Source organism: Phytophthora sojae, assembly GCF_000149755.1.
Source record: "Phytophthora sojae unplaced genomic scaffold PHYSOscaffold_11, whole genome shotgun sequence".
NCBI lineage: Eukaryota > Oomycota > Peronosporomycetes > Peronosporales > Peronosporaceae > Phytophthora > Phytophthora sojae.
In genome coordinates, this window is record NW_009258125.1 from 320,693 (window position 1) to 347,507 (window position 26,815).

The following is a 26,815-nucleotide window of genomic DNA, read 5'->3' on the forward strand; positions in this document are numbered from 1 at the left end:
GGTCGACACTGAACGGCCTCGCACTGGAAGAGACCCTGCTTACCGAGACGCTCCCTAGGTGCTTAGGTGAGCAGCTTGTGTTAACGATCTCCCTCCGACGCGGTGCAAGAAGAAGGGCACTCGGAGTGGAGATAACGACAGTTCCTTCTCTTGAATTAGCATGCAAAACACACTATCGGCTTTATTTTCAACTTACTTTGCTTTGCTAAGCAGCCACTGCCTCTCCAGCCTTGTCGCGAGGTCCTTCGTTTCGTCGACCTCTTTCGCTACCTTGAGCAGTTTTGCGAGCTCTTTCTTCGAGTAGAGGGGTTGCAGCACCGAGAACATGACCTCGTCCGCAGTCTTGGGGTCCAGCTTCGTCACGTAAGCTGCCCACCAAGTTAGCTCCGGTGACTCAAACAGCAACGAATGTAGCCGGTTCAGCCTTAGTCGATTGAAAGCTTCCCTCGCTGCCATCGGTTCGCTGAGCCACATCTGCTCAAGCAATCGCCGTCCGAGTTCCTTCGTGCGACTGCTAGCTTCTGCCTTATAAACCATGGAGCTGAGTTCTCTTTCATCGAAATGTTTCTGCAGTACCAACCACATGGTCTTGTAAGGGTCCTCCTTGTCCAGCTTGGTCACGTACGAAACCCAAGTGTTGAAATCGCGAGACTTAAACATCTGGTCGTGGGGCTCGTTCAGCACAAAGTTGAAGACTTCATCCGCGGATTTCTTCTCACGCAGCCACTTGTCGAGAATTATCTTCTCGAATTTTGCTGGCGTGTCTTCAGACACCATTCTTCCAGTTGACACCACTCTCGCCAGCTGGGTCTCGGTGTGGTATGGCTTCAGCACCGATAAAATTATATCGTCGGCATTTTTCGGATCGAGCTTGTTCACATAGGCCACCCAGGCCCGCGTACTCTGTCTGAACAAAAGGAAGTCTCCTTCGTCGTCCAGCTTCAGCAGCTTGAACATAGCACCCGCAGTTTCCCCCTCCTTCACCCACTTGTCGAGCTGTGCTGCCTCCAGTTTTCCAGCGATGGCACTTGTAGTGGCCTTCGTCTTCTCCTTAATCAGCATCCCGACGAGCTTGTCATCGGTATCTGTGAGTTTTGATGTCTTCAGTTTGGTAAGCAAGATCGAGTACGGGTTTTCGTCCAGCTTCTCCACGAAACTCAACCAATGGCTCAGCAGTGGGTTGTCTAACACGTTATCCACATCATCGTCCAACTTCAAGAGCTTGAAAACGTCGTCTGCCGACTGGTCATTACGGAGCCAATCCTTTATCTGAGCCCGCTCCAATTGACCAGCCATGACCTTCGTACCCGAGCTCCCCTTTGCTGCAACAAATATCTTGGCCTGAGCATCGTCTGCATAACTCGTCTTCAATGTCGACAGTATTACCTCGTCCGCCTTCTTTGGACTCAGCTTCGTCACGTAGTTGACCCATGTGCTGAGCGCCGGGCTCTTAAAAAGTTTGTCTCCTTGGGTGTTGAGTTTCAGCGTCACAAAAACTCCCTTCGCAGTTTTCCCTTCGCTCAGCCAAACCTTCTGCTGCACCTCCTCCAGTCTCGCAGCCACGTCACCCATGAAGCGCTTCTTCGACACGACAAGGATCCTGGCTATCTCGTCGTCGCCGTAGGTTGCTCGAAGTATTGAGTACATTCGCTTGTCTGCTTGTTTTCCTTCCAACTTCGTCACGTAGGAGACCCAGGTGCTCAGACAGGGGAGAAAACCGGTAAAGAGATTTCCGCCTTGATCGTCGTCCAGCTTGAGGAGCTTGAAAATATCGTCCGCGCTTTGAGACTTCCAGCTCTCGAACAACGCGCTCTCCCCTTTCTTCGCAATAGACGACGTAGCAGGGTCTTGCTTCGCTCCAACAAGCATGTTCGCGATTGCAGCGTCGCTAAGCCGTTGCGCCTTCATCTTCTCCAGCAGCAGTTGGTACGGATTTCCCTTCGTCTTCTCCACGTAGGACACCCACGTGCTCAGGTGTGGGCTCCGCATAATTCCGTACTTCTCCTTGTCCACCTTCAGCACACGGAACACGTAGTCTGCCGTTTGTCCCCTGCTCAGCCAGTTGTTCGCCTGAGCCTCCTCCAGTTTGGCTGCTACCGTTCCCGTACTTGGCACTTGCTTGGCCTCGACGAGCATCTTCGCGAGAGCTTCGTCCCCATACTGTTTCGCCAAAGTCGCTGCCCCAGCCATGTCAGCCGCTTGTGAGTCCTTGTAGCCATTGGTGACGGCGCTGGTCCACTTCTGGAACTGCGGGTTTTCCAAGATATTGGTCTTTTGATTGACCAGTTTCATCTTGATGAAGAGCTGAAGCACTTCTTCCTCTTTCTTCGGTTTTGCTGATAGTTTCTCAGTAATCTTTGAAACGAGGGAGCCGACACCAAGGACCCTCTCTTCGTTGATTCTTGGGTGCCTGTGAACTCTCAAGGAGCGATTCGAGCTGACGCCCGTCGTTGAGTCTACGACCGCATCATGACAGGATGAAAATCACAACCAATATGGCGACTAACTTGACGGTCATCGTGTACTACCAGCCAGCTACCTCGATGACGATGTGTTTGGAGGCGGATTGCGAAGTGGTAAATAGACCTTGCTGTTGATTCGTACTGATTTGGCTTAGTATTTTCGCGATTGATTACCATCCATGCCCATTAGTATGAATTGCAAGTTGTGTTCTGCATCTTCATGCTTCATGTCGCTATCTTCGCACGACTATTGACAGGTTGCTGCTCTAGAAGATCCTGTACGACGTCGGTGCGCGACGACGCTCCCATTGCGTCTCGTGCGTGGCCCAGTGCTTCCACTCTAGAGCGTCAAGCGTGTTGGCGATCTCTGTCGCGAGCTTCTCGTCCGAGATGATCTTGGTCTTGTCCGCCTGCTCCAGGTCCTGCACCTTGCGCAGACGCTGCAGTGCCAAGCCGAACGCGCTCAAGTGGCGGTCGTGCAGCAGCGCCACGTGCAGGTACGCGTTCGTCTCGACGTCATCCCACTTCTGGAGGTTGGTGTACGCAATGAGGAAGTCGTCCCATTGAGCGGAGTCGCCCAGTGCGCGAGCCTTGCGTGCAAGGGCGTCGGCCAGGATCGCCTTCTCTTTCTCCTTCTCCTTGCGTAGCTTCTTCTCGGCTGCAAGCTGGTCGCCAGGGACGCTCCGCGTACCGAAGAACAGAGCCAGCTCGTTCTGCTTAATGAGAGCCAGCACGGCGTCGGCCGCCTTGATCACCTCCTCCAGCTGCGATGGTCGGCTCGCCTCGGCGTCGAAGTGGTGCAGCTTTGCCTGCATCGCTGGCAGGTGGTTCGGGAACTGGCCCACGAGGCGCTGCCACGCCGGCAGGAACGTAGGCTTGCCGACCAGCTTCGTCGTCCGCTCCAGTAGCAGATCGCGCACAGCTTCCTTCGCGACCTCCTCCTCGTCGCGCTCGTCCTTCGACTCTTCGGGTTCCGGATCCTTCACAGGGGTGAGCTCCGGAGGAATGACGTAGGTGATGTCGAAACCACCAGGACGTCTACCATTCCTGCCAACAGACAACAACAGCAGCACAAGTGTTAGGACTGCGCAGTATCCCCCCAGCGCAGATGACTTACCCCTTGATAGCGCCGTCCTTCTGTCCGAAGTAGATCTTGCCCGTCAGAACATCTCCGACGGCATTCCCGGCCGGAAGCTTGTCATGAGCGGGCTCCCCGACGAAGAGGGGAACGTACTTCCCGGTCGGCAAACTCCTCTTGTCTAGGGGCTTGCCACCCAGCGCAACATCATCTTGGTGACCGAACACAGACGCAGGGATCTCCTTGATCTCGTGGTTCAGGAGCAGCACCATCTGCTTCAGCTTCTCCAGCTTGCTCACATCCTCGTGTCGAACTTGAGCTCGAACGACGTAGGAGCCCTTCTTCAGCATCGTCTCGTCGCCGTAGGCGTCCGAGCAGCCCAGATACTGCTTCTTGTCGTCGAAGATCATCATCAACTGCGCCTCAAACGGTGACTCGTACAGCCGCCCATTCAACAGCGGCAAGTGCGGCACCACTTTGCCCGCCTCCTTCTTCGTAAACGGGTACGTCAAGATGAGCTGGTACACTTGACGCTTGTCGGGGAACTGGTCGCGGCTAGAGCTCAACGGGGTGATTTCCGCCGTCTTCGGACGGATGCGCTGAACGTACTTGGTAAAGCTCACCTTCGGGGCCAGAGTCTCCGTCTCCACGGAGCTCGAGACGAGCACCTTATGCGATTCCACGCCGCCCGTGACCACAATCTTCTCCTGGTCGGGCTTAATACCGTGGAAGCGGACCTCAATTTGAACGATCGAGTCCCCCAGCGCGCTCCAGAACTGCCCCAAACAGAACTCGGTCGTCAGGCCCCCCAGCGTATCCATGCTAAAGGCGAGCTCCTGTCCAGGCTTGAGGTAGAAGGCCTTGTGGAATGACGACAGGCTCTGGCGCACAAACGGCTGGAACTGCAGCGCGTCGAACATGTACAGCTTGCCCGACGAGTTCGACTCCACCTCACGTTTACCGTTCGAGCTGGCGCGGGTAAAGATAATGTCCGCCCATGTAGCTCCGGCCGGAGGCGTGATGAAGCGCCGAGAAATGTCGCCAGGCTGGAACTTCTTCTGGTACACGACCACCGACGAGGCCTCCTCGGGCTTGATAACCACCACCGGGATCGTAAACAAAGCACCTCGCGCTTCGTTCTTCGTGTCATAAGCAACGATTTCACCGTAGTGCTCACCAGCGCTCAAGTGTTTAGTCTCCACCAGCACCTTGAAAGCGCGACCGCCATGCATCAGCGCTAAGCTCCGGCCCACGTCAATCCAACGCGCAGAGGGAACAAGACGGACGTGCTGTTCAAAGTGAACCTTGTCCTCCTGAACCGCCTTCTTGTGGAAAATGGGCGTCACCGCGACGTTCACCTCCGTGCTGTCGTGGGCAAAGTCGGCGCCGTCACGCAGGAAAACTCCGCGCGCGTTTCCATCACCTGAGGACGTCTTGATCTCGTAGTGCAGAGGGAACTTTTTGGTACCGTCGAACGTGTTGCTGCCCGCGAGGTACTCGAACGCCGGCAGCACTTGGATCAGACCCTTGCCCTGCGCGTACACTTCCACGTTGGGGACCTTGACCGCAGTGTTCTCGAGAGCGCGACGGATCGAGTACGGCGTGTACTCCACCCCCTGCGCCTTCAAGCCGCTGACCAGCAGCGCGATGTTTCCGGCGCAGTTCGGCGAGGACATGGACGTGCCGTTCATGAGCTGCTTCTTGTTCAGCGTCCAGTTGGGCACTGGGGCGATGGCTGCGCCAGGTGCGCAGATGTTCACGCCCAAGTCTCCATCAAACGTTGGGCCACGCGAGGACCACGTGTAGGCGATACCCGACAGGTCGTTGTCGCGCATAATGTACTCGGCGTCCATCATCTTGGGCGACACGTACGCTCCGACCGCGAGCATGCTCGACGTTGTGCCTCCAGGGGCGCCCACCGTCCCCAACGCCGGTCCGTTATTGCCCGCACTAACCACAAAGGTCACGTTGTGCTCGTTCACCAGTTCATTGCTGAGCTCCACGATGCGTCCGTAGTCGTGCTGCGACGCGTACTCGCCGTAGCTCATGTTCACCACATCAACCTTGGCATCCATGACGGCCAGAATGGCGCGACTCAAGGCCGACGACGTCTCCATGCTACCCAATCTCCCGTCTCCGATCTTCACTGCCACAATCTGCGCTCCAGGGGCGATGCCGTCGCACTCGGGCTGCTCCGGGTAGTGCGCAGCCACGATTCCAGCCACGTGAGTGCCGTGCGCGCCCACGTCGTTCACCACACTCAGCGTGTTGCCCTCATCGTAGATATTCAGCACGTAGTTGAGCTGCGACTCGTCCGGGAACGTGGCGTACTGCCGCTCGTCCTTGAAGTTGGTGAGCGCCGGAACATCAGAAAAGTCCCCCGTCTCCTTCGTGTCCAGAGCTGCGCGCCACTTGCTGCCGTCGTAGAACACCACAGCGTCGTAGACGGGGCCCGGGTCCTCGTAGCTCTTGCTGAGCTCCTGCAGCTGCGTGAGTCGAGCCTGGAGGTCCTTCTTGGCCCTCAATTGGGCCGTGCCATTGGTCGTGGGGCTGTTCTCCTTGCTCCACTGGGCCAGCGCCTCCTGCACTTCGTTGACGGCCGCGCGCTGCTGGACGTCGAACTTCTCTCTGCGCTCGGTCTTGAGTCGGGCCATTAGGGGCCCAGGGAACAGGTGGAAGCCCACGACGGTGCCCACGTGGTACTTGCCGTCCTGGCTGGGGCTCCACTGAGGGTTGAGCGTCAGCACGCGGCCGTTGGGCAGCGTCAGCTTGCCGTCTGCGGCCTCGAGGACTGTGGACGTGTCCACGTCCCCAGCGCCGGTGGCGTCCACGATGTCCACGATCTTGGGGCGGCCGTCGGGCGTCGTCTGGAGGCCGATGGCGCCGGGGTCGACGCCCGTGTCGAAGATGGCGACGACGGCGTCGCGGCCGTCGTAGGTCGGGAACTGCTGCAGGAAGCGGTCGGCCAGCGTCTCCTCCTTGGGCAGCAGCGACGCCGTCGGAAAGGACTTCATACTCTTAGATGGGGGGGGGGGGATTCCGACACACACTTCAAGTGTATTTGGCAAATTTGGGAATGAACGACGAAAGTGGATCGGTGTTCGCGGATAAGTACGAGGATGCCACATCATGGAGATAGAGAAGGGCGTACAGTGCAGGTAGAAGAAGAATGAAATTGATAAACAGGATGTAGACTTGTCGTAGAGCTGGCTAAAGAAACCTAATTCTGCCGCTGGGGGATCCATACAGGCGTAGATCATCGTCGTCGATGGGTTCGGGGAAACCCAGACGGCGCAAAACTGTCTTTATATCGTCGCTGACGAGATGAAACTCGGCCGATCGGCGATAGAGATGCTGGTAATGTTGCCGAAATGAGAAGCCCAAGCGAGGAATGCTGGGGCTGACCACGCGAACACCGTTGAAATGTATGTCATTCCGTAGACGCCACAGAGCGTGGAACACAATAGTCGTGTGGATGTGCCACAAAATGAGAAGAGTGTCGCGTTGGTGGCGCCAATCTTCGTGGACATCGCGGTCGGACGGGAAAATCAGCAACCGCCACCCCAGTGAGCATCGAAAAGCAGGAGCCCAAGGCTCCCACAGCGTCTGCCACAGTATCTGGACGGGCTCACACTCAAAGAAGCAATGAGTGGCGGTTTCGAAAGCGCGGCAACCATCGCGTACACAGTGCTGCGCTAGGGGCGACGTCGCACTCAGAAAGAAAAGTCGCGCCCCCAGCGTCAGATTTCCAAAGTAGAGTCTCATGGTGACATCGTGTACTACAGGAAGCAGAACCCGACGCATCCACCTCCATGCTTTAATCCACCCCGCGACCTCACCCTCGGTACAGCCCAATGCTGTCAGTGGGTGAGGTTTCGGTACTGCAGGGGTGCCAACGAGCCATTTCCAGTCACCATCTTGTAGGTTGGGGAAAAACCGCACCGATCGCTGCCGAACAACGCCATAGAGGACTGGGTCGGTAGTCGCTGCAGGCACGAAACCCGACAACGACGAGGGATTTGTCCGGCAGAGGACCTCCGAAAGCTGGTCGTACAGTTGAAATATGTCCCCGTGGCGCACCCGCGGGTAGATCGGCCGAACAGCATCAAACATGGAGCTGAAGAACACCATGGCCGAAGGCCAATGTCGGCGGTTGTCCAAAAAGTCATTCAGAGCGTGGTAACCCAGGCTTGCCAGTGTGCGGCACAAGCGACCAAAAGTGATCGAGCCAGCCCCAACAGGAGCTTTGGGTCTGGATGCGTGAAAACTCGGTTCCACATTCCACCACAGGGGGCTGCAGAGCGCGTAGTGGCGGGTTTGAAACTGGGATCGTGGTAGGCTCGCGATAGGGTCCCAAGGTACCCGTGCCCAGAGCCGAAGGGCGTGTCTCCACCAGGACGGTAGCATTCCTTGTCGCCATCCAGGGGGGCGAGGAGGGTTTTGCATTAGAAAATCACATGTCCATTGTCTGGAGAAAACGCCAAAACGAAGGCGGAGGAGCTCAGCGATGGGTGGATACCAAACCATCTCAGGATGATTCAGGTGATCCGTCATGGCACGAACAATAGTTTGTAGGAGCTTCAGGTGCTGGCGCTTGATAAACGACGCAATAAGTGGGATACCCAATCCACCATCTTCACGTGATCCACTTGCGATATCTGCCTTCACGAGATAGACACCGTTGCCACCGAGGCGGTTATACAGCACGTAGCTCTGGATAACCCTCTGCCAGCGAGTGAGAAATCGAACAGGAACAACCATCGTAGTGGTGAAATACCAGAGAAGCGATAATACCATTGTTTGCACTACAACACGGCGTCCTTCCAGCGTCCGAGCCCGACCCCGCCACAGCCGAAGCTGAAGTAGGAGTTTCTGGTCCAGTTGAGTCGCCAAAACAACGGAGTATCCCTATTGCCAAATGGCATGCCGAGATATCTAACTGTTTCGTGCCGTAGGAGAGACCGTAATGGCTCTAGAGTGGGGGCAGGCAAGTTGTCATTGAGACTCATTATCCAGCTTTTGTCATGATTGAGTTTGGCCCCCGATCCCGCGCAATACAATTCAACGAGGCGCAGTTGTTCCCTACAGTGTAGGTAGAGCGAGTGGCACAGTTAGAAAACAAGCAAAGACACTACACTAACTCACTGTAGGTGCTGCTTGTACAGTAAATGCGTTTGTATGCTTGCTGCTCTATTACTAGCGTTTAATTCCCGGTGCCGGTTGTCTAACTCGATTTCGCGTACGCACCACGGCGTTGCCAGAGTAATTTAGTGTTAAAGGGGTAATTATTGGTAAGAAGAACTTCTCGTTCCAGTCAGTATTCGATAACTGCAAGGGGTTTCAAGATGAATGATTGAAACCCGTCAAAGTCCACAGACACATTAGGCAGATTTGCTAACAGTTAGCAAACGCTAGTGTTGGCTATCTGCGCGAACACTAATGACAGTAGACGATAGTGTGCAATTGGGTAAGGAGGCAAAATTGTTTTAGAATCGATGAACCCTATCGCGTCAATTGATCATGCACAGACAGCCATGGCGGTATCGTGCGTTTTTCCCACTCAGATTAGATTTTTTTTTGCTTCCAGGCTTACTTAGCCTTGCTAAGCAGCAACTGCTTTTCCAGCCTCGTCGCGATGTCCTTCGTTTCGTCAACCCGTTTCGCTTTCTTGAGCAGTGTTGCAAGCTTTCTTTTCGAGGGGTAGAAGGATTGCAGCACCGAGAACATGACCTCGTCCGCGTTCTTGGGATCCAGCTTCGTCACGTAAGAGGCCCACCATGTTATCTCCGGTCCCTCGAAGAGCCGTGCTGGGAATAGGCTCAGCTTTAGTCGAATAAACATGTCCTCCGCTGTTATCGCATCGCTCAGCCACATCTGTTCAATCAATCGCCGAGCAAGTTCCTCCGTGCGGCTGCTACCTTCTACCTTGTAAACCATCGATCTGAGTTTTGCTTCGTTGTAATGTTTCTGCAGTGTCAACCACATGGTCTTGTAAGGGTTCTCCTTGTCCAGCTTGGCCACGTACGAAACCCAGGTATTCAAATCGGGGGTCTCGAAAATTTGCTCGTCAAACCGTTCCAGTACAAAGTTGAAGACGTCATCAGCAGATTTCTTCTCGCTCAACCAATTGTTGAGGACGGCCTTCTCGAATGTTGCTGGCATGTCTTCAGACACGGACCTTCCCAGTGTAGTATGTCTTCAGCACAGACATGATAATCTCGTCGGCACTTTTCGCATCTAGCATGCAATCCAGGCCCGCACAGCCCGTGCATACAAAAGAAAGGTATCTCCACCATCCAGGTTCAACAGCTTAAAAGCATCAGCCGCAGTTCTCCCCTCCTTCAACCATTTGTCGAGCAGAGCTGCCTCCAATTTCCCCGCGATGGCAATTGTAGCGGCCTTTGTCTTCACCGTCAACAACATGTCGACGAGCTTCTTGTCGGTATTGGTGAGCTCGGATGTCTTCAGCTTGGTAAGCAAGATCGAGTACGGGTTTTCGTCCAATTTCTCAGCGTAACCTACTCAGTTGCTCAGCAATGGGTTGGCCAACAAGCTATCCACATCATCATCCAGCTTCAAGAGCTTAAAGACATCATCCGCGGACTGTTCATTCCGAAGCCAATCCGCTACGTGAGCCTGTTCCAACTTTTCGGCAATCGTCTTTGTAGCCGCGCTCTCCTTCGCCGCAAGAAACATTTTGTTCGTTTTAAGTTGAGGTACATTACAGTCATTTAGGCTAGCTAACGACCTAGTAAATGCCCGGCCCTCCCGCGCTTAAGGATCGTTGGAGGGTGTGCTGCCTACGCCCAAAGGGTGGCAGCAGATGCACACGTGTTACGGTGCGCCAGTGCGAGGGGAGGCCCGGCCAATGCCCTCCCGATCCGGGTTGGTGTCCATCCAGTGCTCAACGTCCGCTTGGAGGGACTCGAGTACGGTTGTCCACTGCGGCGGTAAGCGGGAGATATCTTCCGCCGTCGCCTGCTTGCTTTGTTTGGTGTCCATAGCAATGTTTGCTAGGCCGTCCGCTGCTTTGTTGAAGTGCCGCAGGTGATGTGACCATGAAGACACCATCAGTCGGTCCGCCAGCACCCGGCACTGTCCGTAAAGTCCTTGTAAGTGACGAGCCCTTGGTACCCGTCGCTTCTGCAATTGTGTTAGGATGAGATTGCTGTCGCCAACAATATGCAATCCCACCATTGAGTGCTGTACCGAATAACGCAGGCCGTTAAGGAGAGCGCGATATTCAGCGACGTTGTTCGTGGTCTTCGAAACGTAGGAAACGCTGGCCAGCCAGAGGACGGCGGGCTGGAGGATTGCGCCGCCAAGTTGTAGGATCACCGTCCCCGCGCCAGCAGGGCCGGGGTTTCCACGAGCCCCGCCATCAAAGTAGAGCAGGGTGTGCTGTGAAGTCGGAGCGGGGCGCGGCAGGCTCTGCGTCTCCGGGGAGCAAGAAACATTTTGGCCAGGATGTCATCGTCGTAGGTCGTTTTTAGCGCCAATAGGATCAAGTTATCTGCGTTCTGGGCATCCAGTTTAGTTACGTAACTGGTCCATGTAAAGTCGTCTTGAGTGTTCAGTTTCAGGCTTGCGAGCATTGCCTTTGCGCTCTTCCCCTCACTCATCATGGCCTTGTGCTGAATCTCTTCTAGCCTCTTAGCCACATCGTCCGCAAGGTACTTCTTCGATCCAGCTAACATCATAGCCAGCTCATCGTCACCGTAGGACGCTCGAAGTACCTTATACATCTGTTCGTCTGCTTGGCTCCCTTCCAAGATCCAAGAGTCCAGCCGAGGGTAGTTGGAAACGTGCTTGCCTGCGGTGTCGAGCTTTAAAAGCTTGAAAACGGCGTCCGCGCTTTGAGGCATCCAGCTCTCGAGCAGTAGCTCCTCCACTTTCGGGACGGTTGTCGACCCACCCGGTTCCCCCAACAAAACCCGCGGCTACATCATCGCTATCACGCACCATCATTTTTGTAAGCAGCAGCTTGTACGGATTTTCATCCTGCATCTTCACGTACTTGACCCAAGTGTCGATCACGGGTCTCCACAAAGAAATAGATCCGAGCTCCTCAAGTTTCAGAGCCCGAAGCAAGGCATCTGGAGTTTTTTCGTGCCCAGCCAATTCTGCAGTTGTGTTTCCTCCAGTTTGGCGGCCATAGTCTCAGCACTAACGATCATCTTAGCCAGTGCTTCATCGCCGTACTGAGCTGCTAAGGTGGGGGCCATTGCCCTTTGTGCCGACTGGAAATTCTTCTTGTATCCTTTTGTCACTGCGCTGGCCCACTTCTGGAACTGCGGGTTTTCAAGAAGCTTCGTGTGTTGATAGGGAAGCTTCATCTTCATGAACAGCTGAAGCACTTCGTCCTCGTTCTTTGGTTTCTTCGACACCTTTTCGACAAGCTTCGAGATGACGGGAATGTTAACATCAAAGGCTCTGGCTTCGGGTACATAGTCCCATGATGGCTTGTGAGCTCTCAAGTACCGGGTAGAGCTGGCTCCCAGTTCCTTCGACTCTGCGGCCACAAGTAAAGCATCGGTGCGCGCTGACAGAGCGAAAATCGCCACTATTACCACGCGACACAAACGCGTGGCCGAGTTGGTCTTGAAAGTCATGCCAGGAGACGAGAATACCAAGCGTCTTGGGGGCGGATTCCACAGTGATAAGGCACCAGATCGGTTGCTGCTGGCTTGAACTATCGCAGGATTGAAATCTAGGATAGGCAACAGGAATACGGTAACACCTGAAAAGCTACTACATGAGCCGTGGCAGCACAATACATTGTCGTTCTGTGATTGAAGAAAGTCTAAACTTTCGGTTGTGAAGTACAATGTTTCAGGCTTCGATTTCGTGAGATGTCTGGAAAAAGGAGTCTTACACGCTCTACTGTATCGCTGCCTTTTAGTATTCGCCCAAACGCAAACTGTATAGGTAACACTAGCGTTGTGTTAATGTGTAGTATATCCGGCTAACATGTTTGTGGAGTAACTCAAAGGCTTTAGCTAAAAAGAGTTGAAGATCGTTTCACTTGTCGTAAGCTGACTTGTACGTGAAGTTCTTCTTTTTTACACCAAATATGATCGCTTCAAACTACTTAGCACTAGATTACGCTGGCTGCACACATGGAATATAGATTCATCAACGAGTCATTAATTTGGCATGCTAGTGATAGAGTAACTAACAATCAAACGCTTTTGCAAACAGCACTTGCAGTGAGTTAGTGTGTTGTGAAAATCACGAACATGTTTGTGGAGTACTACGCTACTGCCGCTACTTACCTTGCGACGTCCACGCTTTCTTGCTGCATCTCGCTCGCAAAGCATTCCTTAGGCTTCCGCAACGGTGCTCGTCACTTTCTGGCATATGTCGACTACACCGTTCACCCTAATTAGTCGTGCCATGACTATTTACCGTGTACGACCTGAAGGGCGCCTCACCCTGTTTTGAATTTCAGTTTTCTCGGAAACAATTCGTATTTACTGAAAACAAAATGTACCACGCAATTCGTATTGCCGAGATCTACCCGAAACCGGTCTCTTTTCTCAATTTAAGGTGAAACTAAAAATATTTTTCAAAACCGGTGGAATGATTACCAAAGGTGCACGACTATTTAGGCCACACGACTAATTAGGGTGAACGGTGTAACAGCTACACCGTAAAAGTTACTGCTCACATTTAACTAGAAATGTGAAGTTATAACGATCATTATATCGTTACTACTAGAATGGTGAAGTCATAATGATAGTTATAACTTCATCTTTCTAGTTAAATGTGTGTAGTAACTTTTCGCGAGCGACGGCGGAGAGCGCAAGTGCTTTTGAAACTACAGTAGTTCAAATACGCTGATCCAGTTGCTTCTCCTAAACCTCGGCAGGTCATTGACTTTTCAGCAAGCTCCAAGATGACTGGAACGGTACCGTACTTTATTTCGGCGGTTAGAATCACTAGGCTGATTAATGGATTAGTGCATTTCGATCGATAAGTTCCAGCGACAAACGAGGGTTCAAACAAATGGTAAGAGGAACTACAGTACACTGGAGTGAGAAAAAACGTATACCTCGCCTAAGTTGATATTTGAGGTAAATGTTACCTGGCAGCAGGTGAAAACTCAAATAGCTACATTCGAGAGACTGGGTCGAAAACTTGGCATTTACGGGTCAGATAGAAAAATACTTACTGGGGCGGTGCTCAAAAATCGATCTTCAAGTGGTATTTGATGGCAAACCTATGCTTTGCATTTACACTGTTCCAGTTTTCTCGTTTTTCATTTCAGAATTCGCCCATCAGACCAACCACCCAACTGACCTCGTTGTGCTGTCATACTAAGGCTCCGCGAAGGTTGGGATGGGAGGATTTTGGTATAAACCCCCTCTTTAGTTTTATTGATGCCTTTCTTTTTTTGTTTTTGAATTGAGGATCATTATTGTCACTTAGCTAATACGATCGCTAACTACTACTAAAGACCGGGGGCGTCACCTGTGCAAAGCGTCACTAGGGAGGGGGCTCTCTGGACCAGCGTCTGGTGGGAGAGTCTGAAAATTAGTGCAAAGCGCGACCTCAAGCGAGGTCAGGTGGTTCGTACTCGCCACCCACGAGGTCGGCAGATACAGGACGGGGGTCCTGCACCTCCTGTTGTGCGGCCGTCGGCGCTGTCCCATGGAGACTTGACTTGAGCGTTAATCGCGTTCGTCCGGCGCGTGCTGAAGGATGCGTGAGCCCAGGCTCTAACAACATCGGATGACGGCAGCATCCCGAAGGACACCGCCCAAATGCCTCCGTGGAGGCGTGGCTTGAGTGCTTGAACCGCGGTCGCCTGCCGCGAGCTTGAAAGCGTGGTCGAAGGCTGGGCCTCCCACCACCGTGGCAATGACCCATAGAGTCGCCGCCCTCTTGGAGCGCAATCGCCGTCGTCGCGCGCGAGCTGCTCCTGTGCCGACTCCCGTCGTCGGCCATGGACACGCGCAAGCCGTCGCTGCAGCCGTCATGCTCCTTCCTGGGCTCCCTAGGGAGGATTCTCCCAGGAAGGCCAAGGGCCCGGAGATCCTTGGAGGCGACCCTTGGCAGACTCTTGCTCGCGACCCGTCAAATTCTGGAATTGATGTCTTTTCTTATGAGCTACGGTCATCTCATGCGCCTGCTTCGCAGCCGCAGCATCTGCCCGAAAATTGTCCTTAAGACTGTAGATGCCAGATATCAACTGGCAACGCTTTACAACAAATGCGAACCTTGGCTAAGATATGTTTGCAGCTTGTAGAAGTTTTATACTTGAAAATGAAAATGCTTATTTCTAGTGCTGCTACAGTCCGCCTCAATCGTTCTCTTTACTTCAATTCGAGCACTGCTCGAATATACGTACTGAATCATACCAGTGTCGTCGGTTGCACACCGGTTGGACCTGCCTACGCATATAAACCTCTTGGAGGCCCCAGTGCGGCACCGGATTCATTCGGGTGTAATAAATATTTTACCGGTTCGACTTGCCCACACCTATAAACCTTTTGGAGGGCCCAGTGCATCACTGGGGCCATACCGGTTTCAAGAAAATATACCAGTCAGATGTCAAGAGGGGTCATCGTTTGACTTGACGTACCACGGATATAATCCTATTTGGTCTGCGATAGCAGCACTAACGTTGCTTCCAATCCCAGTATAAACTTGCATTTGGTGGTTTCGAAACCACTTCGACGCTGCACGAAGGGAAGGACGAGGGGGGGGGAACCCTCTTTCCCGAGCGCCAGAGGTAGATAGTGTAGTCAGTCTGCAATTTCCGCAGTAGTTTTCACTCGTCACTTCGCGCCCGCGACACAACACGAAAAACATTTTCCCCCACTGATGGAAGTTGTTGGAAATGAGCTATCCAAGACCGTAGTCGACTTTACCGAGGTCATAGCCCAGGATCACAAGCATTTGGAATTACATTGGGTGCCGGCGGCGCAACGCTTCTACTGTTGGAGCTGTATATTAATCGCGTGTAGCAATAAAAAGTTTTGCTAGGCTATGAGTTCACACAGGGCATGAGGCGATGGAGTCCTACACGCCTTCGGCTCCAACCCTGGTGGGCAGCCGACTATAGCGCTGGCGGAAATGCAAACATGAAGTAAGCTTAGACGTATCCTGGCCTCGGGATTCTCTCCATTCGAATTAGAAAAAAGTCTCGAGCTTCTCAACTTACCTTCCTTTGTTATACAGCAACTGTTTCGCCAGTCTTGTAGCAAGTTCCTTGGTCTCGTCGACCCCTTTTGCTGCCTTCAGCAGTTGTGCAAGCTCTTTCTTCGTGTAGAGAGGTTGCAACACCGAAAGCACCACTTCATCTGCGTTTTTGGGATCCAGCTTCGTCACGTAAGAGGCCCACAATGTTACCCACGGTGTCTTGAACAGCCGGAATCGGTCCTGGCCCAGCCTAAGCTGTTTGAAAACGGCCCCCGCTGTCTGCGATTCGCTCAGCCACTGCTCTTGAAGCAACCGCTGGCCGAGTTCCTTAGTGCGGGTGCTTCGTGCCGCGTTATAAACCATAAGGTCGAGCTCTTTTGGGTTGTATCGCTTCTCCAGCACCGACTACATTGCCTTGTAAGCGTCGTCATGGTCCAGCTTGGTCACGTAGGAAACCCAAGTATTCAGAGCGCGAACCTTAAAAATCTGGTCGTGAGGCTCTTCCAGCACAAAGATGAAGACGTCATCCGCAGATTTCTTCTTACGCAGCCAATTTTTGTAGACGATCTTTTCGAAAATAGCTCTCATGTCTTCAGACAATTCCGTTCGCTGTGACACCATGCCTGCCAGCTTGGCGTCAGTGTAGCATGGCTTCAGCACCGATCGTATTACTTCGTCGGCATTTTTTGCATCAAGCTTGTTCACGTAGGCCAACTAGGCCCGCAGAATGCATTTATACACAAGGTAGAGTCCTGGGCTGTCCAGATCCAGCCGTTTGAAGACATCAGCCGCGGTTTCCCCCTCCTTCAACCACTTCTCGAGCTGGGCAGTCTCCAATTTCCCCGCGATGGCACTTGTTGTAACGGGGTTACACGAGAGTTACCCGAAGGGATATGAAGTGGGTACACACTGGCTAACCTAAATCAGTAGGAGAATCAGTACATGGCTTCAGAGCCACTGATTATGCATATGACAGTTAAGAGTTAAGGGTTGACTCTTGGAGTCCGTAAGGTGTACGGACTCGTACATTCTGGTATTAGAACGGGCTATCTTAAGCTGAGACTCTGCGAGTCTGTTAAGCTTCCTCTGACGCAAAGCTACGGCAGCCCCGCTGCACTTGGTAGCACTTGTAGTCAATCCGACACTTGAGTCTGTATAGACTGACCCTCTGTGTAGAATTGAGCAGTTCGCTCACTTGCCCCCGAACCAGCAGGATGCGCTTAAAAAGCTTATGTCCTTACTGGGCCCGGAATGGCGTGACGCAACTTGCGCAGCAAGGCCCCGACGCGGTGAACGCGCGTCTCGAGGAGTTTTCAAGCTACGAGAATGCTCTGCCAGAACACCTCCAGAGGATGGCGACGGCCGCGGCGCCCCAAGCGCCCGCTTTGTCATCCGACGCGGGGACAAGACCCAAGCCGCTCATGTTGAGCGTGAAGACCTTCGAAGGCAAGGAGGGTGAAAGCTTGATGCTTTCGACCCGTGAGGTTGAGATGGCTATGAGCTCAGCGCTACTCCGGACGGAGTCGCAGCACGTGGCACTAGCTATCTCGAAGCTCGGTGGGCGAGCGAGAGAGTGGGCACTAACGTCCGGGACGTCGGTCGAGGTGGCCTTCCCGACGTGGGACCAGCTGAAACAGCAATTGTCCCGAGTGTTTGCTCCGCCTAACGAGGCGTATCGCGTGCGCTCACGCTTCCTGGCGACCAGGAAGAGCAAGAAGGAGTTGGTGGACTATGTCCAAGAGTTGAGAACTCTCATTGCTGACATGTCTGCGGACCCACTACCGGAAGCAGTCACCGGTACGGTGTTCATGGAGGGCCTTCGCACTGGCGTTGCCAGAACGGAGGTGTTCCGAACCCACCCGAGCTCTTTTGAAGAGGCTGTGAGCGTTGCATTGAATGCGGAACACAACTTTAAGTTGTCGAGACTTGGGTGGAATGCGTCTTACGCTAGCGCGCCGAGTGGTCCGGAACCCATGGACCTCAGCTATGCTGAAGACGAAGAAGCCGAGCTTCGTGCTGCTGAGCAGCGTCGCGGTATCCGCAGATGCTTCATCTGTAGTGACACCCGTCACCTTCGTGCTGGGTGTCCGCTGCGCCATCAGCGCCAGGCTTCGTCAAGCCGCTCTTCGAGTTCGAGCCAGGACTTTGGTTTGTCTCGGGGAAACGAGGAGTCCCAGTAGGCGCGGGGCGGCCTACTGGGGAAGAACTAAGTTCTATTGAGCCTCGGCGAGGTGGAGGTCGACAGGACTTAGCCCCGAAGAGAGCCGTACTCTCTAACACGGAACGTGTATGCAAGCCGGGCTTGCTAGTTGTTCAAGCTTGGGTGAAGGGCTTTACCAAGCCATGGACGATTTTGATCGATTCGGGAGCGTCGGGTAACTTCGCCCGGCGTTCTACGATGGACGGAAGTCAGCTTTATGCTGAGGCGCTGGTAGCGCGCGGGAGTGACATCGTCACTGTTCGTCTCGCGACGGGCACTCGTGTCACGGTGCCTAAGGTCCCTGTGGACCTGGGCGTGAAGTTTTTGGATTTTGATAGCGTGGAACGCTGTCTGGTCTTAGACCTCGATTCGAGATATGATCTCATCCTTGGTATGGCGTGGCTGGAACGCCACGAGCCTTGGATCGATTGGAGGTCGAAGACCCTTGGTGCTACGCACTTCTCTCCTGGCGGAGCATTGGCGAGTCATGAACCCACCTCTGCTAGGAAGCAGAAGCGCTTCTGGCGCGAGCGCTGGACCGAGTCGGTCAATGTGGTGGACATCGGAGTCTCCGAGTTGGTGGACACTGAGTGTGTCGAGAACGAGCGTTCCGAGCGTGGCTCGCGGACGGCAGGTGGAGCGGCACGAATTCCGCTGAGCGGGTGTGCGTCTGAGGGCGATGCCCTGCTGTATTCAGGAGAAGACAAGTCGGCATGAAGCCGAGGAGCCATGGGCGCGGCCCGGCTGTTGAAGGATGTGGAGCGGCACTAATTCCACTGAGCGGGCGTGCGTCTGAGGGCGATGCCCTGCTGTATTCAAGAGAAGACAAGTTGGCATGAAGCCGAGGAGCCATGGGCGCGGCCTGGCTGTTGAAGGATGTGGAGCGGCACTAATTCCGCTGAGCGGGCGTGCGTCTGAGGGCGACGCCCTGCTGTGTGTCGGTGGAGGCGCGGTCGACAGGAAGTCGAGTGAAGATGGGCGTTGCCCGGATGAAGATCGTGGAGTGGCACATAATCCACTGAGTGGAGGCTGCGGATCGTGCAGCTCTTCGCTGAGTGTCGGTAAAGACACTGGGGCTCCCCTGGAGCTGAACGAGGTGGTGACACCTGGCGTCAAGACGCACGCGAAATCACGGGGCTCTTCAGGGCGGACGGTGTCCATGAAGAGGAGGCAGCGCCGCAAAGCGCTGGCTGCGAGACACAAGGCGTCTGCGATCTCACGAGTCGAGAAGGGCGTGTCGAGCGGTGAGGCTCCACGCGAGAGCGAGCAGCTCTATACACTCGTGAATGGAGTGACGGGCGACGTCGACGGAGGTATCAACCTCGACGACTTGCCCTCACTGTCTGCTCTCCTCGAGCTGGACGAGATGGCCTTGGCCGAGTTCGGCGAAGCCTTGAAGGCTGGAGACTTGGCTGAGGTAGTGGTCATACGCCCCGAAGAAGAGTTGAACTCGTCCTCGCTTCTGGATGAAGCTGTCCTGGAAGACACCAAGAAGGTGCTGAATGCGCGGAGCGGATCGGCGATCCTGAAGGACCCGTCGGATCCCTTGTATCAAATGGTAAGGGATTACCAGGACGAGGTCTCGAAGGAGCCGCCCTCGGGGCTACCTCCGGATCGAGGTGTTCGACACGAAATCGATCTCGTTCCGGGAACGAAGTACTGCGTGACGAGGCAGTGGCCCTTGCCGAAGGAGCAGTGTGACGTCATTGACGCGCTCTTCCGTGCGAAGCACGAGGCGGGCATGGTGCGTGAGAGTAAGTCTCCACACTCTACGCCGACATTCTGTGTCCGAAAGCCGAATGACAAGTGGCGTATCGTGCATGCTTTCAACAAGCTGGACGCCGCTACCATTCCAGCGCAGACGCCGATTCCTCGGAAAGATGTTCTTCAGAACAACATGACAGGATGTACGATGTACAGTGCGCTCAACTTGGTCGATGGATATTACCAATTGCTCATGAGGACGAGCGACATTCCTCTCACTGCGGTGAGTACTCCGAGCGACATGCTCTGGGAGAGGTTGGTGATGCCCCAAGGGCTTTCGAACGCGCCAGCGACGTTTAATCGTCTTGTGACGCAGCTTTTCAGGCCCCATCGGGCGTACTCGCAAACGAACTTCGATGACATCTATGTCCACAGTCGTGCGGAGGACGGAAAGACTGATATGGAGAACCATGTCGAGCACCTGCGTGCTGTGCTCGAATGCATGCGTCAAAACAAGTTGTACGCCAACATTGACAAATGCATCGTCGGAGCGGAAGAGATCCCCTTCTTAGGGTGCTTCATTGGGAAGCGTGGCCTGAGGGCCGACCCGGTCAAGGTCAAGGCCATTGTTGACTGGCCAGTTCCCAAGAACCAGATGGATCTTCGCAAGTGGCTTGGCTTGGCCAATTACTTGCACAAGTACAGCGAGAATTACGCTGAGATGGCTCGGCCACTCTTCAATCTCCTGAAGAAGGATGCGGAGTGGTGTTGGGACACCGAGCATCAAGATGCGTTCGCGGCCATTAAGGACAGGCTCCTTCATGCGCCTATTCTGGCTCTGCCAGACCCCGCTCGTCCGTTTAGTGTCGTCTGTGACGCCTCGGACTTTGCCATCGGCTGTGCACTGCTGCAAGCAGACGCCGAGGGGCGCGAGCGCATGGTGGCGTTCGAATCTCGCCAGCTGAAGGCTGCGGAGAAGAACTATCCTGTCCATGACAAAGAGCTACTTGCGATGAAGTATGCGCTCGTCAAGTTCAGGGTGCACCTGTTGGGCTCTCAGCTGTTCGTGATTTACACGGATCATGCGTCGTTACGCACTGCGACTCAGTCGCCTCACCTCTCGCAAAGGATGGCCCGTTGGCTGTCCTTCTTCGCGGAGTACAACTTCGAGGTGAAGTACAAGCCTGACAGGCAGAATGTCCTTGCGGACGCGCTGTCGCGCAGGCCGGATTATGAGCTGGTTCATGTAACGACCGTGACTTCGTCATTACCGGATCTGATCCGAACGGCTTATGCCAAGGACGACACTTGTGTCGCGTTGCTAAAGGCTCTGGGGAGCAAGGAGTTTCAAGACGCGGGCATGGAATTGTCAGCGCGGCTGCGCACGCGGCTACACCGTTTTTCCCTCGATGGAGGCCTGTTGTTCTACAACACTGGCCCCGAGGATACGCCCCGCGTGGTCATCCCTCATGATGAGGATCTGAAGTACCGCATCCTCTATGAGGCGCATGACACGCTGCTGGCCGGCCATCTTGGCCGTGAGAAGACCTACAGCTCGGTGAGCACCCACTACTGGTGGCCGAAGATGTACAAGTGGACGAGCACTTATGTGCGCACGTGCGAGGCGTGTCAGCGCGTGAAGTCGTCACCTCATGCTGCAGCGCCGTTGGCGAGCTTGCCTGTGTTGGCAATCCATGAGTATGGACTTTGTGTTTGGCCTGCCGGCGGACGCGGCGGGCAACACAGGAGTCGTGGTCTTCGTGGACCGACTGAGCAAGATGGCTCACATTGCGGCTGTGCCGGATACCATCGATGGTAAAGGTACAGCAACGCTGTTCTTGGACCGAGTGTTTCGACAACACGGCCTCCCTGATTCGATTGTCTCGGACCGAGACCCCCGCTTCACGGGCAACTTCTGGAGCGCGGTCTTTGCGGTGCATGGCACCAAGCTGGACATGTCCACGGCCGACCATCCGCAGACCGATGGTCAGACCGAGCGCGTAAATCGCGTCGTCGAGGACGTGCTCCGCAGCATTTGCGCAGAGACGCCGAAGCGCTGGAGCGCCAAACTGCCACCGTCGAGTTTGCGTTGAACAACGCCATGGACGCCTCGACAGGCTATACGCCGTTCTACGTAAACAGCTTGTCTCATCCCCGCGTCCCGCTGACGCCGCCACGTGGTGGCCTCGGGCTTGGTGGGGGAGGAGAAGCCGATTTAGCTGATCGGCTAGCCAATGTCAGCCCGGCTACTGTTCGTAAACAGGTTGACGCCTTCTTGTCGACGCGTCTGAGTGTCTTACGACATGTGCGTGACGCAATGGCTGAGAGCCAAGACAAGCAAAAGGAACATACAGATGCCAGGGAGAGGCAATGTTGAAAGTTATGAGGTCGGGGACCTGATGTTGCTTAATGCTAAAAACCTACCTACACATGCAGTGTCAGCCGTCTTCAAGACGAAGTTGCGCCCGCGCTTCATCGAACCTTTCGAGGTTGTGGCCAAGAAGAGCCTTGCGTACACGCTCAATCTTCCGAAGAAGATGCGGACGCACCCCGTCTTCTACGTGGGCTTGCTCAAGCCGTACCAGGACCCGATGCAGGTGCAGATGGAGGCACCGAGGGTGATGAGGTCACAGGCGCGGAGGTCGCGGTCGTCGAGGACGCAGTCACCGGCGTCGAAGACGCGACCATCGACGCGGGCACCGCAGGCACAGGCGGGAGTGCCACGGACACTGCAGGAGCCACAAGCGCAGGAGGCGCAGCAGGCGAGGCCTGCATGCGGACCAGGAATTCGAGCTGGCCCTGGAGCACAGCCTGGTGCCGCTGTAGCTCCGCGAACTCTCGAGCGTGTCGCTCTTCGCGGTCACGAAAGTAGTTCATCCACCCGTTCAGGCGAACGAAGTCGTTCTCCAAGGTCCCAAGTCGGTCCCAGACCTCCCAAGGCACCCCAAGCCACTCCAGCTGCTCAGCGAGCCTGTCGAGATCAGTCGCACAACGTGCCAGACGCGCGTCGATGTCGTGGACGCGGTCCCGAAGGCGATCCGCCTGTTGCCGAGTCTCGTGCAACTCGTCGAACGTCGCGAGGCGGCTTGGCGCGTCCTCCACCGGCGCTGCTCGATGAGCATGGGAATCTACATTACCATGTGGAGCGCCTCCTGGCGAAGCGGCGATGCCGGGGTCAAAGCCAGTATCTGGTGAAATGGCGAGGGTACCCTCACTCCGAGAACTCATGGGAGTTTGAGGTACCCCTCCGCCAGGACTGCCCAGACGTCGTGGACGCTTTTGATCAGCTTGATCACCAGCGCTCCGAGGGCTCAAGGAAGACACGCCGGTCGTCCCGCGCTTCCCGGCAATAAGCTGGGGAGCGATTGGGTCGGCCACATTGCTCCGAGGCTGGCCCTGAGCCACAGCGCTCACTCCCTCGCGGGAAGGAGCGGCTGGAGTGCTCGAAGGAGCGAAGCGCGCAGCGCTAAACTGGGCCTGCGGCTGGGCGAATGCCGAGAGACTGCGCTTGGCTCAAACCTTCGCGAAATCGAAGCGGAGCTTGCGTTCAATGCGAACACCCACTTCACTGAAGATGGCTCGGAGAGCATCCATGGAGCTGAGCTTTCGGCTGCGCTCGGCCCAAGACTCGAACTGAGCTTCGTACTCAATTGAGACTTCCCCCGGGCTAAGTACCACCGGGTATGTCCGCATGGCGGGCACCGACTTCTGCTTGGCTTGGAGCCGCCGGCGCTCGCGATACTCCGCGATAGTCGTAGACTGTGGGGTGAGGAGTCGCTCTCGGAGAGATGTTCGTAGAGCGAGCTCCTGTGGAGTACGGGCCGCGGGCCTAATAGCGTGCACTGCGAGTGACTGCAGGAACGCCTGGCGACACGCCTCCGCGGGATCGCGAGGCCGGAAGCCGTAGTCGGCAGCGCTGGGATTCAGCAAGGGCCGCGGCTCAGGGCGCTGGGAGCGCATGGGCGCCACCTGCGCCGAGACCTGCTCGGACTGAGCCTCGTCCAAGGGGTTGGAGATGACGGGTCCCAGGGGCACGTCCTTGCCACGAGGCGGTGAGTACCGTGGCGCAGTGAGCGCGCGCAGCTCGTAGAGACCAGACGAGCGTTCGGGGAACGGATTCGGAGTGCGCAGCGGTGGCCGCGGCTCCTCCCTCGATGGCGCAGTGCGCTCAGTGGCGAGACGGCTCGGAGAGCGCACAGGAGACGTGCGCGCGGGGCGCTCTTGATCGCGACGGCTTGGAGAGCCAACTGGGGCCGGCGAGCCTTCTTCACGGCGTGTCGACGGTGTGGGCGAAACGTCGCCGCGGCTCGGGGAGCGTCGCGTGAGTGGGGACGCATCTCCTCGGTTCGGAGAACCCTCCATGGACTCGTCCTCCTCGCCCTCTTCACCAAAGAGTTCCTTAAGATCCATGATCTGACGGGTCGGTGCTCGAGGATAGCTGGGGCTTGCGCGCTTCAGGCGTTGGGCCGCGAAGTACTCGGACACCGAGAGCCTGGAAGGCGTCAAGGGTGTGCGCGCGGGCGCTGGCGTTCGCGGAGGTGCGGAGGCACGCAGTGCAGCAGCACGAGAGGAGCGAGGCTCCGAGGCGGATCTCGCGAGAGGCTGTCTGCGGTCGAAAGACCAAAAGGCTTTATCACTTGAAGTCATGTGAGGGCGCGTTGCGCCGAGAAGTTCTCAGAGAAGTCCACGCGAATGTGGATTGACTCGTTCGAGAAGGAAGCTTGACGGAACAAGACCCGGAGGTTGACCGTTAAGCGTGAACACCCGTGTCCACGGTTTGGTGGGGGAGGGTGTAACGGGGTTACACGAGAGTTTCCCTAAGGGATATGAAGTGGGTACACACTGTCTAACCTAAATCAGTAGGAGAATCAGTACATGGCTTCAGATCCACTGATTATGCATATGACTAGGGTTCACTTTCTAGCATAGTGAACCGGATACATTTACACCGTAGGCGGCTTTGCCGCAATAAAGGGAAATACATTCAGTTTGAGATTCACACAGTTAAGAGTTAAGAGTTGACTCTTTGAGTCCGTAAGGTGTACGGACTCGTACGTTCTGGTATTAGAACGGGCTATCTTAAGCTGAGACTCTGTGAGCCTGTTAAGCTTCCTCTGACGCAAAGCTACGGCAGCCCCGCCGCATTCTTCATCTTCACGTACTTCACCCAAGTGTCCATCGCAGGTATCCACAAAGAAATATGCCCGAACTCGTTAAGGTTCAAAGCCCGAAGCAAGGCGTCTGGAGTTTTTCTCTGGCTCAACCAGTTCTTCGTCAAACCTTCCTCTAGCTTGGCAGCAATGTTCTCAGTGCTCGGTACGTTTTTCACCTCCACGATCATCTTTGCCAGTGCTTCATCGCCGTATTGAGATGCCAAGGTGGAAGCCATCGACCTTCCAGCCGCTTCGGAATTCTTCTTGTATCCTTTTGTAACTGCGGTGGTCCACTTCTGGAACTGCGGATTTTCAAGAAGCTTCGTGTGTTGATAGGGGAACTTCATTTTGGTGAAGAGTTGAAGCACTTCATCACCCCTTGGACGAGACTTTGGGCGGAGAGACGGTTTTATCGATATACCGTCTCCCCTCCCAGGAGGAGTCGGTATTCCCGGTATTACCGTCTCCCCCTTGAAAAGTGTTTGGAAAAGGAGACGAAACTTCCGTCTCTCCTCGTCGTCGACTGCTGCGTACTTTACGCGCTGGTCAGAGTCTCACTGGCTCCTTCTGCGATTGGTCAAAGCGATGCCTAAGCCTGAGGCGTACTTTGCCTTTCAGCAGGCCTTTTGACAGGCCTGGCTGCAATATTTTGCGATCTTTCCGCGAAGTTCCTACAGAATACACTAAAACGCTGGTTCTCTATTATAGGATAGATTATGGGCCAATGGCTCTCTCGAAACGGGAGACGCAGTACACTATCGTATCTTCTAAGTGCGTCTCCGCGGGAGTTTCGGGGAGACGTTAAACCTCGGGAGACGGTCTCTCGAGGTTTTACGTCTCCCGTCTCGTGGGGAGAGATCGTCTCCCCCGCGTCTCGTCCGAGGGGTGCACTTCATCCTCCGTCTTTGGTTTCTTCGACACTTTTTTGGCAAGCTTCAAGATGACGGGAATGTCGACGTTAAAGGCCCTGGCTTCATATTCCCTCGATTTCTTGTGAGTCCTCAGGTGCCGATTAGTTTGCTCGTAGGCTGACTTGAAGTCGAGAGAAGCCCTCGGGCTAACGCCCAGTCTCTTCGAGTGTGCGGCCACTAGTAGGGCATTGACGAATGCTAACAGAACGATGAGCGCCACTAGCGCGATGCGGTACAGACGCACGACGGAGGGGAGAACCATGCCCGGAGTGTTTGGAGGCGGATTCCAAAGGCTGCCTGCAGTACTCAATGATGTCGTTGGATCTAAACTAGGATAGGCAAAAGTACACTAATGCCTTCAAAGCACTACGAGAACCGTGACAATATATTGTGCGAGAAACTGCTTTAACCTCTGCAAGTTCATCTAGAACCACCAGAACGACTAACTTATGGTCAGGCGCGTTTCCGGAATCGGTAATGGGGCAAAAAAAAACTTATACGTGCCGTCAATGCATGTAGTGCGACGAGGTTTGAGAGGACGCAATGGGCCTATTTTCCCGAAGCGGCGCACGGATGTCACGCGATCACAGTATTCCGACAAATGTATCGGGCCCTACTTCCTCCGACAGTCGGAGTCGGACAGATCCGGGCCGTAACTAGGCCTCCGCCGCGCTTTGAATGATATAACCCATACTAATTTTTTACCTAGCCCCGTGCCTCCCTTAGAAAAAGGGCGGTGCCCCCCTAGAAAAAAGCTCTTGTTACGCCCCTGGGACAGATGTACAGTGACACCTTCCTAAATGAACCCCTCTAACTGACTATGTGTTCTTTATCTGGTTAGGATTCCTCGAATGCAAACGGGATTACATAGACTTCACTATAGGTGTTCTATAACTGACCAAAAACCTCTTTATTCTCTAAATGGACGCCGTAGTAATAGATCCAAACTCATATATATTTCAAATAAAAAAAATTAAGTGAAGAGAGAAATTGTATTTGAGATGCTAAGTTACATCGGAACAAAGAGTTTGCAGTAACTGTATGCTTGTAAATACTCAGTAGTCATAGTATTTTACAATTAGCGCAGCGGACATTTATATTTTGCGAAAAACTGAAATATTATGATATCGGGGCAACTAGGGGGTATGCAGTAGATACCG

At 54.7% G+C, this 26,815-nt stretch overlaps 8 protein-coding genes across 8 annotated transcripts; all 8 read right to left on the reverse strand.

Annotated features, from left to right (window-relative positions):
- Positions 1-972: 972 nt before the first annotated feature.
- Positions 973-2,418, reverse strand: PHYSODRAFT_377957 (hypothetical protein; the record flags this gene model as incomplete). Its single annotated transcript, XM_009537769.1, has 1 exon — positions 973-2,418. A coding segment is annotated over one exon (1,446 nt), but the record flags the coding sequence as incomplete, so codon positions are not given.
- Positions 2,419-2,728: 310 nt separating this feature from the next.
- Positions 2,729-6,554, reverse strand: PHYSODRAFT_565047 (hypothetical protein; the record flags this gene model as incomplete). Its single annotated transcript, XM_009537770.1, has 2 exons — positions 2,729-3,509; positions 3,580-6,554. 2 exons carry the CDS (start codon positions 6,552-6,554, stop codon positions 2,729-2,731), a joined length of 3,756 nt encoding a protein of 1,251 aa, XP_009536065.1.
- Positions 6,555-6,750: 196 nt separating this feature from the next.
- On the reverse strand, positions 6,751-7,344 carry PHYSODRAFT_527385 (hypothetical protein; the record flags this gene model as incomplete). The annotated part of the gene is made up of 1 exon (XM_009537771.1): positions 6,751-7,344. One exon carries the CDS (start codon positions 7,342-7,344, stop codon positions 6,751-6,753), a length of 594 nt encoding a protein of 197 aa, XP_009536066.1.
- A 1,785-nt stretch (positions 7,345-9,129) lies between these two features.
- On the reverse strand, positions 9,130-9,963 carry PHYSODRAFT_306053 (hypothetical protein; the record flags this gene model as incomplete). Its single annotated transcript, XM_009537772.1, has 2 exons — positions 9,130-9,718; positions 9,815-9,963. 2 exons carry the CDS (start codon positions 9,961-9,963, stop codon positions 9,130-9,132), a joined length of 738 nt encoding a protein of 245 aa, XP_009536067.1.
- A 411-nt stretch (positions 9,964-10,374) lies between these two features.
- On the reverse strand, positions 10,375-10,821 carry PHYSODRAFT_527265 (hypothetical protein; the record flags this gene model as incomplete). The annotated part of the gene is made up of 1 exon (XM_009537773.1): positions 10,375-10,821. A coding segment is annotated over one exon (447 nt), but the record flags the coding sequence as incomplete, so codon positions are not given.
- A 794-nt stretch (positions 10,822-11,615) lies between these two features.
- Positions 11,616-12,152, reverse strand: PHYSODRAFT_288766 (hypothetical protein; the record flags this gene model as incomplete). The annotated part of the gene is made up of 1 exon (XM_009537774.1): positions 11,616-12,152. The coding sequence occupies one exon, from the start codon at positions 12,150-12,152 to the stop codon at positions 11,616-11,618; it is 537 nt and encodes a 178-aa protein (XP_009536069.1).
- Positions 12,153-14,094: 1,942 nt separating this feature from the next.
- On the reverse strand, positions 14,095-16,308 carry PHYSODRAFT_339793 (hypothetical protein; the record flags this gene model as incomplete). Its single annotated transcript, XM_009537775.1, has 3 exons — positions 14,095-14,539; positions 15,710-16,027; positions 16,097-16,308. 3 exons carry the CDS (start codon positions 16,306-16,308, stop codon positions 14,095-14,097), a joined length of 975 nt encoding a protein of 324 aa, XP_009536070.1.
- Positions 16,309-22,162: 5,854 nt separating this feature from the next.
- PHYSODRAFT_252750 (hypothetical protein) lies at positions 22,163-24,238 on the reverse strand (the record flags this gene model as incomplete). The annotated part of the gene is made up of 2 exons (XM_009537776.1): positions 22,163-23,074; positions 23,111-24,238. 2 exons carry the CDS (start codon positions 24,236-24,238, stop codon positions 22,163-22,165), a joined length of 2,040 nt encoding a protein of 679 aa, XP_009536071.1.
- Between the last annotated feature and the right edge of the window lie 2,577 nt (positions 24,239-26,815).